The 14,034-nt window shown below is 40.4% G+C and overlaps 1 protein-coding gene across 11 annotated transcripts in view; it reads left to right on the top strand.

Annotated features, from left to right (window-relative positions):
• Taf1 (TATA-box binding protein associated factor 1) overlaps window positions 1–14,034 on the top strand; it is a 74,218-nt gene that overhangs the window by 5,533 nt on the left and 54,651 nt on the right. For 7 of the 11 annotated variants that reach the window (XR_001782748.2, XM_017318514.1, XM_017318518.2 and 4 more), the window contains 9 exons: window positions 391–505; window positions 641–757; window positions 5,964–6,083; window positions 7,451–7,465; window positions 7,656–7,897; window positions 9,360–9,578; window positions 9,947–10,165; window positions 10,844–11,051; window positions 13,855–14,031. Coding sequence is in view for 10 of the 11 variants with exons in the window: in XM_017318514.1 (XP_017174003.1) it covers window positions 391–505; window positions 641–757; window positions 5,964–6,083; window positions 7,451–7,465; window positions 7,656–7,897; window positions 9,360–9,578; window positions 9,947–10,165; window positions 10,844–11,051; window positions 13,855–14,031 (1,432 nt within the window). In the remaining variant the exon portion in view is untranslated. The remainder of the gene's footprint in view (window positions 1–390; window positions 506–640; window positions 758–5,963; window positions 6,084–7,450; window positions 7,466–7,655; window positions 7,898–9,359; window positions 9,579–9,946; window positions 10,166–10,843; window positions 11,052–13,854; window positions 14,032–14,034) is intronic. The other 4 variants (XM_006528051.4, XM_006528052.4, XM_006528050.4 and 1 more) reach the window with 2 other exon arrangements.

Genomic DNA, 14,034 nt, shown 5'->3' on the forward strand with positions numbered 1-14,034 from the left:
GTCAGTCACTGATGCTGAGGTGTTGGCTTCGAAGGTAACATTCTCCTTGCCTGGTAGGAAAGATAATAGTTAACTCTAGTAAGGTTATCAGAACCGCCACTGTGGAAGGCCTTCTTAAAGACCCTTGGAACTCTGCTTTTTCTGGCTTTTGCTGATCCTAATGGCTCCAAAGCCAGGACTACGGATGGAACGTGTGTTGTTCGGAACTGATCTGTATGGAATTTAGCAGATTTCCTATATAGTTCTTGAATGTGATGTTTCTTTGAGCAGCACTTCATGAAATAATTTCTCAGATGGATTTGTGACTTTGTTATGAGCAAGGGAAATATACTTGTGTAGGACCTTCAGGTTTAGTTGTTATTTTCGACCCTCATGCTGTCCCCTTTTCAGGAGTGCAAGAAGCATCTTGCGGGCTTGGGGGCTTTGGGTCTTGGCAGCCTGATCACTGAACTCACAGCAAATGAAGAATTGTCCGGGAGTGATGGTGCCCTGGTAAATGATGAAGGTAAAGTGTGGGCCATGGGGAGGACAGTGTGGGTGGGGGGAGGAGATTAGCCTGTTGTACGCTTTTCAGTGGGGATTTTCTAAGGAAGTGATAATTACTTGCTTTCTCTTGAGACGTCTCCCTTTTTATCCATAGGATGGATTAGGAGTAGAGAGGATGCTGTGGACTATTCTGACATCAACGAGGTGGCAGAAGATGAAAGTAGAAGATACCAGCAGACAATGGGAAGCTTGCAACCCCTTTGCCACACAGGTGATTCTCTCTCCGCCCCCCCCCCCCCTTCTTGTTTTCTAGCAATGGGTCTTTCAACATAGCCCTGCCTGACCTGGAACTCATTATGCATGCAAGATTGTCCCAAACTCATAGAGATGCATTTGCCTCTGTTTCCCAAGTGCTAGGATTAGACATGTTCCCCACTACGCTTGGTATTCTTTAATGTTGCAAAATTGGCAGTTTAGTACATTTTCTTCCTGAATAAGTCTGTTTTGGGCTCTGTCTTGTATATTTAATCTCTGCCATTGTTCTTGCCTGCCAATACATTTGCTCTGTATGCTGTTTCCACTGTCAATTCAGTGCCAAGTAGTAGGTATTCTCTTACCAAATTCAAGCTTTTATTTTTATAATGTTCGGTCTCAAATTGTTGATTAATGACAAGGGTGAAAATGATTTCTTGTCATCTCATATATTTTAGTGCCTGTAGATTTGATATAACTATTCTTATATGCTTTTCAAAGTTAAAGATGAAAACAAACCCACTCTTTGCCCTTAAGATTTTAAGATTAAGAAGGGTTATGTTTATAATCTCATGTCAATGAGCAAATGTATTTTGACTCAAATCATTCCCCTATTATACTTCTTTTTCTTCAAAACATAAGTATTTTCCCTGCTGTATTTTAGAATAACAGTCTCAGAATCGGAAGAGGTTTATTTGTTTGGCCTCTGCCTCTGGAGTGTTGGGATTAAAGTCTTGTATCACCACACTCTGCTTTTATTTTCTATTTTTGAAACTTTTAGGCCTCAAAATTGATTACGTAGCTGAGGTTTGTTTTGGAACTCCTTTGATATTCCTGCTTCTACCTATCAAGTTTTGGGATTATAGACATTCGTAACTTGGGAGAGATTTTTAAAATTTTTATTTATTATTTATTATATGTAAGTACAATGTAGCTGTCTTCAGACACTCCAGAATAGGGAGTCAGATCTCATTATAGATGGTTGTGAGCCACCATGTGGTTGCTGGGATTTGAACTCTGGACCTTCGGAAGAGTAGTCAGGTGCTCTTACCCACTGAGCCATCTCACCAGCCTGGGAGAGATTTTATTATTTCTTTTTTTGTTCACTTTTGTTTCATATTCATAATTTCATTAGCTTAGTATATTAAAAACAACAGTAGCGTATAGTAGCAATGCTCAAAGCTTTCTATAGGAGGAAATAACATTTTATTAGGGAAGACATTAGGTGGCCAGTCAGGTTGCAATGCTGGGTGAAAGTGGAGATCAGCATTTCAAATGCTGCTTGAGGCTGTCCAATTGAGAAAGCCATTGCTTGCAGTAAATACTCTGGTAGGGACACTCCCCAGTGTTCTTCTTGTGCTTCTCCCCTTGTCTGATGAGCATATCTAAAGGGTAGAATTTCCATTCGCATCCCAGCTCACTGCACACACACACACGACTTCTCGCCAGTGTGTGTTCTTTCTTAGATGGTCTCTGATGAGATAAAACACTTTCTGGAGGTTGTCTTGGGGACAAAGGACAAGGTGAATGATCTGAGGATTCCCCTCCACATCACCTGAGGATGGAGGATACCAGCTGGCCAGAGTGGTTTTTCTTTTTTCTTTTTTTTTTTTTTTTAAGGAAATTTTTTTTAAAGACTTTATTTATTATTATAGTAAGTACACTGTAGCTGTCTTCAGACACACCAGAAGAGGGAGTCAGATCTTATTACAGATAGTTGTGAGCCACCATGTGGTTGCTGGGATTTGAACTCCGGACCTTCAGAAGAACAGTCGGGTGCTCTTACCCACTGAGCCATCTCACCAGCCCCCAGAGTAGTTTTTCATAGTTCTGTTCTGTTCTGTTCTTTTCTATTCTTTTGGTTTTTCGAGACAGAGTTTCTCTGTGTAGCCCTGGCCGTCCTGGAACTCACTGTGTAGACCAGGCTGGCCCCAAACTTAGAAATCCGCCTGCCTCTGCCCCCCAAGTGCTGGGAATAAAGGTGTGTGCCACCACTACCTGGCTGATTTTATTATTTCTTAACTTTCTATTAGGTAAGGGAAATGTGAACTCTGGAGAACTTTAAAAATGTGTAGAACTTTTAAATGTTCTGCACTTAGCACAACTTGACTGACTTAATAAGTCAGTTCATTAGACATTGATGGTCCGGACATTTGGCATGTGTGATAAACTTTGATATGCAGTTTAGTTCCAAAAGGTAAAGTCTATTTTCTGAATTTTAGAGTCTGTGATCTGGAACCTCTAGCTGTTGGTTATGGTTTAGTCTTTAAATTGCTATGTAGAACTTCACTACTCAAAACTTAGATGATGGTGTTCATCATTTACCTCTTCAAGTTAGATTTTATGCTGCTTAGTTTTAGATTAAAGGCCTTCATAAATACTTAATTAGCCCAGGGCATGGTAATGTAGGCTGGTAATCATAGCACTTGGGAGTTAGAGGCAGGAGGATCTGAAATACTGGGTTTTCAAGCTGTGAGTTCAAGATCATCTTGAGCTATCTGAAACTCTGTCTCAAAAAAATCTCAAAAACAAAACAACCAACCAACACCCCCCCTCACCTTTTGGACTTAGCTTTTGAGGAGCAGTTAATGGATTTGTGTGTTACCTTCTCCCTTAGTCCTTCTTCAACTCTTTTTGGGAGACAACGTCTCACTGCGTTGCTCAACCATCTCCACCTCAGGCTTTTGAGTCGCTGGGACTAAAGGTGCCATTTCTTCGGGTAAATGCTGCTTATATAAACCCACCACATGCAGCACTAGTAATTCATGAAACACAAGTAAAACAGTTATTTCTATTAAGGCCTAAGCCAACTATAAGCTCAAATTCCTTTGTAGACTGTCATAATTAAGTTTTAATGAGCTACCAAAATTGTCAGTCAAACTACATACCAATAATTTTTCGCATCCTGACTTAGGCTAAGGGTAGGTGGTCCATCTCTGGTTTGCAGTGAGAGTTGACAGTTTGGGGTCTGATTTACTGTCTTAACTAGGGAAGGTAAAGTGGATGGATGGGGGTCAGATTCTATGAATTAACATCCTTGAAATGGGTGCTGTATTTGATAGAATGTCAGTTTACTGGTGTGCTTGCTTCCAGGTTGTCTTGTCCTTTAGGGATGCCTTCTAGTATGCTATTAGTTCCCATCTTTCTTTGTACCTATCCTTTCACATTGATTTACAAATGAACTTCTTTGTAGTAATTGGAAGGGGGTCAAGGTAATTAAGACTTTGAGGAGGTACCAGAAGGTGGTGGCGCTTGCCTTTAATCCCAGCACTTGGGAGGCAGAGGCAGGCAGATTTCTGAGTTCGAGGCCAGCTTGGTCTACAAAGTGAGTTCCAGGACAGCCAGGGCTACACAGAGAAACCTGTCTTGAAAAAACAAAAAACAAAAAAACAAACAAAAAAGACTTTGAGGAGGTGAAAAATTTTTTTAAAGATGTACACCACCATCCCTGGCCTTTACTGTCATTTTTATTGTTGTAGGGTTTTTTATGATTTATTTATTTTATGTATGTGACTACATTGTCGCTGTTTTATGGCACACAAGAAGAGGGCATCAGATCTCATTCTAGTTGTTTGTGAGCCACCATATGGTTGCTAGGAATTGAACTGAGGACCTCTGGAGGAGCAAATGGTGCACTTACTCACTGAGCCATCTCTCTCCAGCCTGAGGAGGTGAATTTATAGCAAACTCTTTATGAGACAGGGTATCTGTGATGGTTTCAATAAGAATGGCCTCCATAGTCTCATATATTTGAATGCTTAGTTACCAGAGAGTGGCAGTATTTGAGATGGATTAGAGAATTAGGAGGTATGGATTTGTTGGGCGAAGTATGTTGTTGGGGATGGGCTTAGAGGTTTCAAAAATCTCACACCATTCCCATCCTCTAAGTACTGGGATTACAGGCGTGTACTATTTTCTCTGCCCAAATATTCTTTTGTTCTACATATTTCCTTTTTCAATAATCACCCTTACCAGCCAGTATAGTGGAACATGTTTGTAATCCCAGCACTTGGAGTCAGGCTGGATGATTAGGAGTTCGAGCCCATGCTTAACTAACATACCAAGTTCAAGGCTGCTCTGGAATATGCTGCCTCAAGATAGCAACAACAACAACAAAAGATCTCAAGGGATCTGGCGAGATGGCTCAGTGGATAAAGACACCTACCACCAATCCTAACAACTTGAGTTTGATCCTCAGGAACCATGAGGTAGAAGAAAAGAACTGATTACTTCAAGTTATCCTCTGACCGGTGGTTGGGGCATATGCTTTCACACACAAAACAATATATGTAATTTAAAGAATAAACAAAAATAGAGGCTGGACCAATGGCTCAGCAGAAAAAGCAACTCTCGTTCTTACAGAAAACTTGTAGCAGCTCACAATCTTCCCTAACTCCTAACTCCAGTTCCAGAGGATCTGACATGTTCGTCTGACCTCCAAGAGAATCAGGCACATACATGGTGTACATAAGATAAATACGGGCTGTGGGCGGTGGTAGCACATGCCTTTAAATCCTAGCACTCGGGAGGCAGAGGCAGGTGGATTTTTGAGTTTGAGGCCAGCCTGGTCTACAGAGTGAGTTCCAGGACAGCCAGAGCTATACAGAGAAACCCTGCCTCAAAACAACAACAACAACAAAAAATACATACAGGCAAAACACCCACACAAATAAATACATCTTTTAAAAATATGATAAAGAAACAACTATTTTAAAAGGCAGGGGGTTGGAGAGATGGCTCAGTCATTAAAAGTACTGGCTGGCTTACTCTTCCAGACAACCTGAATTTGATTTCTAGTAGCTACATGTATTGTTTTTATGCTTTATTTGGGATTTTTTTTTTTTGAGATAGGTTCTTACTATGTAGCCCTGCTTGTCTTCAGACTCAGAGATCTACCTGCTTCTGCCTCCTGAGTGTTGAGATTAAAGGCATATGCCACATACAGAGAAGACTCTTCTGTGTTTTTTTATTTTGTTTTTTGTTTGTTTGTTTGGTTGGTTGGTTGGTTGGTTTTTCGAGACAGGGTTTCTCTGTATAGCCCTGGCTGTCCTGGAACTCACTTTGTAGACCAGGCTTGCCTCGAACTCAGATCTTCTGTGTATTCTTAAAGGATATATAGTACTTCTTATTACTTCTGTGGTGCTTTAAATTCTTGAAATTTGAAGGAATCTTAAGGGTATTGTATAGCATTCTTCATATTAAGGAGTTCATCTTGGTTTTGCTAGATTATGATGAAGATGACTATGATGCTGATTGTGAAGATATTGATTGCAAATTGATGCCTCCTCCACCTCCACCCCCAGGACCACTGAAGAAAGAGAAGGACCAAGATGATATTACTGGTGGTAAGTTAAAAAAAAAGTATACTTCCTTTTAGGAATGAGTTTCTATTCATAAAGTCAGGCTTTGGGCATGCTTAAGGGGCTTTTAGAAATTTAATAATAGTAGTTAGAGGGCTGGAGAGAAGATGGCTCAGTGGTTAAGAGCAGTGGTTACTCTTCCAGAGGACCTGGGTTCAATTCTCAGCACCAACATGACAGCTCACAACTATCTTTAACTTCAGTTCCAAAGAATATAATGCCTTCAGACAGACAGACAGACATGCAGGCAGAATACCAGTGCACATAAAAGTAAATCTGAAAATAATGTTAGAAAAGGATTCCTCTTCTTAAAAAATTGTATAAGTGCCAAATACTGATATTGGATAGATATTTTCCTTACAAAATGTTAAGTAACACATAGTTAAGAAGTATTATTTTAAATTAATTTAGTGCTCCTTTCTCAAATTAGGTTGCCATCACAGTTACTGGAGTGAGTTTCCCATGAGCATTTTTTTTGAGACAGGGTCTTACTGTGAAGCACCTCACAGGAATTTTCTTTACTAGGCCAGACTGCCTTTAAACCTGTAGCAATCCTTCTGTTGCTGCCTTCTTAGTGCTGGGATTACATGTATGAGCTACCATACTCTGTTCCCCCAAGACTTTCTGATGTAAATAATTTATATACTCTCATTTAGAACTTATCTGTTCAAAAAGCCAAACCTTTTAATCTGGTCATGGTAGTGTATGCCTATATTCTCAGTACTTTGAAGACAGGAAGATGACTAGATTGAGGCTAGCTAGGCCTATGTAACAGAAATATTATGTCTCCAAAATCAAACAACTTTCTGGAATGGAGCATCACTCATATTGAGTTGTTATCTCACCATCCTTAACCCTGTAACAGTAATAATCCTGCCATAGGTTAGATAAACAGCACTTGTCTTTTTTTTTTCTTTTAAGCAAGGCTTCACTGTGTATCCCTGGCTAGCCTGGAACTCTATATAAACTGGTTGGCCTTAAACTCATAGAGATTTGCTTGCTTTTGCTTGCTGAGTGCTGGGATCAAAAGTGTATGCCACCATGCCTTGCCCTGGTTTTTTATATTTTGAGACTATGGTAACCTAAATTTCTTCAGTTGGTACTTTGAGCCATTTTCTTTAGTTTGCAAGGTAAATGTTATTTGACTTTGTATGTAGACTTTATTTTTTGTTATTCTGTAGGCTTTAACAATTCTTCATCTTATAGATCTCCGAACTGATCATAACAGGGCCTGATTAATGTCAAGTATTAGTATAATTTTGTTATTAATCACAATATGGACACAGTATTGGTCATTTATGGAAAGTAGTAAATGTAGTAATAGTGTTTATTTTCTCTCATCACAACCCTAGGGTACCAGGTCCAAGGTGAGTTTGGGGATGGTGGGAAGTAATAGGTTGGATGAGTTTTCTGGCCTGCATACTAGTAACCTGGGTGCTTGGGACTATATCTCCTGCCACAGAACCATGCATATTAGCTTAGAAGGGGGGTGTCGGCTGAATCTGAGGAAATGTGTTCATAGTTTCATGCCAAAGGGCTTTCTTTTCCTTGTTGCAGTGTCTGAAGATGGAGAAGGCATCATCTTGCCCTCCATCATTGCCCCTTCCTCTTTGGCCTCAGAGAAAGTGGACTTCAGTAGTTCCTCTGACTCAGAATCTGAGATGGGACCTCAGGACGCAGCACAGTCAGAATCTAAGGATGGACAGCTGACCCTACCATTGGCTGGGATTATGCAGCATGATGCCACGAAGCTGTTGCCAAGTGTCACAGAACTTTTTCCAGAATTTAGGCCTGGAAAGGTACTTTGTACGGATAATGTCCATAATGAAAACAGACTTTTTTCAGATTCCAAGTTCTGTTGTTATAAAGCTAAATATATAGTTATGAGTCATGAGACTACCACTGCCATGATTGTAAGTCATGAGTCTTAATCGTGTTCTTATTCAGTGGCAGATAATTGTTTGTACAGGAACTTTTTATGCTGTATTAGATCAATTTTTTGAAGTTGTGTGTAGGAAATGTGCTACCCTGTTGCCAAGTGTGGTTGTACATGCTTTTAATGCCAGCACTTGAGAGGTAGAGGCAGGTGGGTATCAGTAAGTTTGAGGCCAGATTGGTCTACATAGTGCGTTCCAGGACAGCCAAGGCTATGTAGAGAGACCTGCCTCAAACAATGGCAGCAACAAACTTGTCCTGTTGGTGGCTCGTGAGATGGTTCATTGGGTAGAAGCACTTGAATGCATGCCTGAGGATCTTAGTTTGCTCTGCAGATCTCACAAATTGGTCAGAGAAAACCAACTCCTGAGACTTGTCCTTTGACCTCCACCCACATGTTATGACATGTACACCTACATACACACACATAAACACATGGCTAAATAAAATAAATTTCCTGTTAGAATAAAAAGTAAACTAAGTATCCTAGTTACTGTTCAATTGCTATAGATACCATGGCCAATGCAACTTATAAAGGAAGGCATTTAATTGGATGCTTGTTTACAATTTCTGAGGTTTAATCAATCCATGAACATATGACAGGGAGCACAGTGGCAGGCATGGTACCTAAGCAATAGCTGAATGAAAACTTATATCTGGATCTGCAGGCAGAGAATGAGACTGGGTCTGGCCTGGGCTTTTGAAACTCAAAGCCCACCCCCAGTTACACACCTTCTCCAGTAAGGCCATACTCCTTGAGCCTTCTCAGGCAGTTCCACTAACTGGGAACACAACACTCAAATATATGAGATTATGGATCATACCTAGTAGTATAGACCTTTGACCCCAGCTCCTAGGGAGGCTAAGGCAGGGGGAATCACAAGTTCAAGGATTTCTGGGCTTCAGAGTGAGTTCAAGAACAATCTGGGCAGCTTAGTGAGACCTTGACTCAAGAAGCTAAAGACTAGCCAGGTATGGTGGTGTTTGCCTTTAAACCCAGGCAGAGGCAAGTGGATCTCTGTATTTGAGGCCAGCCTGTTGTACATAGAAAGTTCCAGGTCACTCCTATATAGTGAGACCCTGTCTCAGGAAACAAAAATAAAACTAAGGATTGGGAATGTAGCTCATTGATAGAGTACAAGTCCCTAGGTTCAAATCTCAGTACCACACCAAAAGAAGAAAGAAGAAATAATTGACCTATTCAGGGATAATACTTTTGTGGTCTGAACTTAGCACACCTTCATTTTTTCCCCTGCAGTTGAGTAGATCACTTGAGAGTTTTTCAGACTCTGAATCTCTGACATAAAACTGTGTTCTATGTTCTAGGTGTTACGCTTTTTACGGCTTTTTGGACCGGGGAAGAATGTTCCATCTGTTTGGAGGAGTGCTCGGAGAAAGAGGAAAAAGAAGCACCGTGAGCTTATACAGGAAGGGCAGGTCCAGGAAGAGGAGTGCTCAGTGGAATTAGAAGTCAACCAGAAATCTCTGTGGAACTATGACTATGCTCCTCCTCCACTTCCAGACCAGTGTCTCTCTGATGATGAAGTAGGCAAAGTAGACATGAGATTAAAGTCTACAAGGGGGCATGTAGAAAGCTTTCTAGCTTATGTCAAATTTGTAACTAACACTTTAGCACCAAGAGTTCTTTGTAATTATCAGTGACTAATAATGAGCTAAATCCAGTGGTCTCACTTTTCTTGTAATAGAAAAATATTTGGTGGGGCAAGGCAGAGTTGATGATGCTACATTGCTAAATATTACTCATGGACAGAGCATGTCATGTTATATTCAGGTAAAAATGTTCAGGAATCATCCTTGTGGTTCCTCTACGTCACTTTATAGTTAATTCTCTGTAGCCTTAGGTCATCTGGAATAGGGAAACCCCCACCTCTACATCTCTGACTTTGTTACAGATCACAATGATGGCTCCTGTGGAGTCCAAGTTTTCCCAGTCAACTGGAGACACAGATAAAGTAATGGATACCAAGCCAAGAGTGGCCGAATGGCGTTATGGACCTGCCCGGCTGTGGTATGATATGCTAGGTGTTCCTGAAGATGGCAGTGGCTTTGATTATGGCTTCAAAATGAAGAAGACTGAACATGAATCTACAATAAAATGCAACATAATGAAGGTAAGCAACTCTGGTATATGAGAGAGGAATCATCAGTGTGCATAGGGTTCTATCATTTTTACTATTCAGCTGGCATTTATTAAGTAGAATCTTTAGTAGGAGATTTGCATAGTAGGGCCTCATATAACTAGGCCCTATTCTAATGATGCTGTCTTTGAAATTCCTACTGTTGGAGTTGGAGAGGAGGCAGATTTCTTTTCATTATCAGGTAATTTGCACAAGTAAAACATCACTTTTTTCTGTGCTGGAGAGTGACTCCTAGGTCTTGCACATGTTGGGGAAGCACTCTCTTTTTTTTTTTTTTTTTTGAAACAGGGTTTCTCTGTGTAGCCCTGGCTGTCCTGGAACTCACTTTGTAGACTAGGCTGGCCTTAAACTCAGAAATCCTCCTGCCTCTGCCTCCCGAGTGCTGGGATTAAAGGCGTGCGCCACCACGCCAGGCATGGGGAAGCTCTTATCACTGAGCTACATTGCCAATCCTTGGCTTTTGAAACAGAGTCACACTTTGTATCCTGGGCTGACTTCAGACTTGGAATTCTCCTTTCAGTCTCGCAAGTGTTAGCACTGCAGGTATTTGACACTAAGCCTGGAAAAGCACCACTTCCTGAGTCATTTAGGATCTGCATTGGGACCTTTGATTAGTGACTGACTGGTTGATTCTTCTTTCTACTTACACAGAAATTAAGGAAACTTGAGGAAAACAGTGGCGTCGATCTTCTGGCAGATGAAAACTTCCTAATGGTGACACAGCTGCATTGGGAAGATGATATCATTTGGGATGGGGAGGATGTCAAACACAAAGGAACAAAACCTCAGCGTGCGAGTTTGGCAGGCTGGCTTCCTTCCAGTATGACTAGGAATGCCATGGCCTACAATGTGCAGCAAGGTGTGCTTCTATGCCAGGAATATCTAACATCCAGGCTTTTATCTCCGTCATTATAAGTAATCCTACTTGTGCTCTTTTAAGCTTCTGAGAGAAAGTGAAATGCTTCAAATCTAATCTCTGATTTTTTTTTCATTTTTTTGTTCATAAAGGCACTTTATATTTATCATGTTATAATTTTTTCTCAACCAGGTTAAAATAAAAAATACTGTGCTTAGCTGGGCAGTGGTGGTTCTTGCCTCTGTTCTCAGCACTAGGGAGGCAGAGGCAGGCTGATCTCTATGAATTTGAGGTCAGCCTAACCTATAGAATGAATTCTGGGACAGCCAGTGCTACAGAGAGACCCTGTATCAAAAAACCAACTAGCCAAACAAAGCAAAACACACATACACAAAACTGTGCTCAACATCATGAAAACAATGTCAAAGGAAAAATTCTGATATTCTAAAGATTATCAATTATTAATTTTCAGGGTTTTTTTTTGAGACAGGATTTCTCTGTGTAGCCTTGGCTGTCCTGGAATTCACTCTGTAGACCAGGTTGGCCTCAAACTCAGAAATCCGCCTGCCTCTGCCTCCCAAGTGCTGGGATTAAAGGCGTGCGCCACCACGCCCAGCTATTAATGTTTTTTTAATATTTTGTTTTCTACAAGTATATTGTTAAGCTTAATTAATAAATGTTGAGACAAGGTCTTGCTCTGTAACTGAAGCTAACCTGGAACTCAACTGTTTACCTCAGGTTGTCCTTAAACTCACCATCTTCCTAATTCAGGCTTCCTAAGTACTACAATGCCGGTGTTTGTTGCCGTGCCATTCAAGTTCAGTGTTACAATGCTGTTTTGTTTTGTTTTTTTAAAGATGTATTTATTTTATGTATATGAGTACACTGTAGCTGTCTCCAGACACACTAGAAGAGAGCGTCAGATCCCATTACAGGTTGTAAGCCATCATGTGGTTGCTGGGATTTGAACTCAGGACCTCTCGAAGAGCAACCAGTGCTCTTAACCACTGAGCCATCTCTCCAGCCCCGCAACCTCTAAATTATTCTTGGTGATCTTGATAACCCTTTCACCAACTCTGAGGTCAGAGGGGGCATATTTAAAAGTCACCTTGATTTATTGGATTTTTGAGAAAAGATTTCCCTCCTTATTCCTTGCTGGCCTAGTACTTGCCATGCATGTTTCAGTCTTGCCTTGAACTCGAAGTAATCCTTCTAACTTAGCCTCTTGAGTACTGTGATTGATCCAGTAAATGCCAGGAAATATTTAAAATATAAAGAAAAGGAAATAGGAAACAGCATATTTGGTATTCCATTTGTAAAAATGAAAAACATAGCACCATATAAACAAAAATCTGACAAAAATATATTAAAGTATCAGCAGTGGTTATTATAGTTTCTTCAGTTTTCTTTTCTTTTCTTTTTTTTTTTTTTTGGTTTTTCGAGACAGGGTTTCTCTGTGTAGCCCTGGCTGTCCTGGAACTCACTCTGTAGACCAGGCTGGCCTCGAACTCAGAAATCCGCCTGCCTCTGTCTCCCAATTGCTGGGATTAAAGGAATGTACCACCAGGCCCCGCCTTCTTCATTTTTCTTTATACCATTTTGTATTCTCCATATTTTCTCAGTTACCCTGGATTCATTTTATAATTCAGGCAACACACCACCACCACTGCCACCCTGCCATTGATTTTTTTTTGATCCAGTCTTACTATATATAACTCAGGTTGTCCTTGGACTCAGTATCCTCAGCCCCTACCTGTTGAGTGCTGGGATTATACATATACATCACCACATGCAACTCAAAAGAGCCTTAATTTTGTTTTTGTTTTTTCAAGCTAGGGTTTCTCTGTGTAGCCATGGCTGTCTTTGAACTTTCTGTAGATGAGGCTGGCCTCAAACTCAGAGATTCACCTGCTTCTCGAATTCTGGGATTAAAAGTGTGTGCCATCACCACCTGGCTTAAAATGCCTTAATTTAAAAAATCTTTTGAAAAAGTTTTTCTCTTCAGGTTTAGTTAAATACTTTATTGGTTGCATAGTCTCTCTTTTAAATTTTTGTTTTTTTGAGAAAAAGTCTTGCTGTGCATCTCTGACGGGCTACTTCCTCTCTCTGCTTCCCAAGTTCTAGGATTAAAGGAGAGTATAGCAGCTCAGTAACAGAGTGTTTTGATACATGATCTTGGTGTGTAGCCATTAGCCAGCCCTCAGGCTCACTTCACAGTCCTTCTTTCTGTCTCTGTCTTTCTGTCTCCTGAATGCATAGCAGTCTTAATTCTTATTTTGTGCATAATATTCTTAGAAGCATGTTTTCCTTGCTGATCATTGCTTTACTTGCTAATATAGTTTAATAGCAATATTGATCATCATAATTTTTAAATGATTTACTTATTTTTATTTTGTGTGCATTGGAGTTTTGCCTGCATGTTTGTCTCTGTGAGGGTGTCAAATCCCGGGAACTGGAGTTATAGTTGTAAGCTACCATGTGGGTGCTAGGAATTGAACCTGGGTCCTCTGGAAAAGCCACCAGTGTTGTTAACTGCTGAGCCATCCCTCCAGCCCCCCACCATAATTATTTAGCTAGTCCCTTAGTAAGTAGGCTGTTTAAATTTGAACTATTATAAACAGTATTACAATGAACATTTTGTTAGCAGTGGTTTCTGTCAAAGAGAGATATACGTGATATCTAGTAGGTTTCGTTTAAATAGTTACATGAGTACCTGCACTAATATTTTTTTTCTGTTTGCTAGGATCATAACTGAAAGGACAATTAATGTTTTGTTTGTTACTGTTTTCTCTTCTTGTTTGGTCAGGTTTTACAGCTACATTGGATGATGATAAACCTTGGTACTCCATTTTCCCCATTGATAATGAAGATCTGGTATATGGACGTTGGGAGGACAATATCATTTGGGATGCTCAGAACATGCCTAGAATTTTGGAGCCTCCTGTTTTGACACTTGATCCCAATGATGAGAACTTGATTTTGGGTA

Source organism: Mus musculus, chromosome X (assembly GCF_000001635.26).
Source record: "Mus musculus strain C57BL/6J chromosome X, GRCm38.p6 C57BL/6J".
NCBI classification, from domain to species: domain Eukaryota; kingdom Metazoa; phylum Chordata; class Mammalia; order Rodentia; family Muridae; genus Mus; species Mus musculus.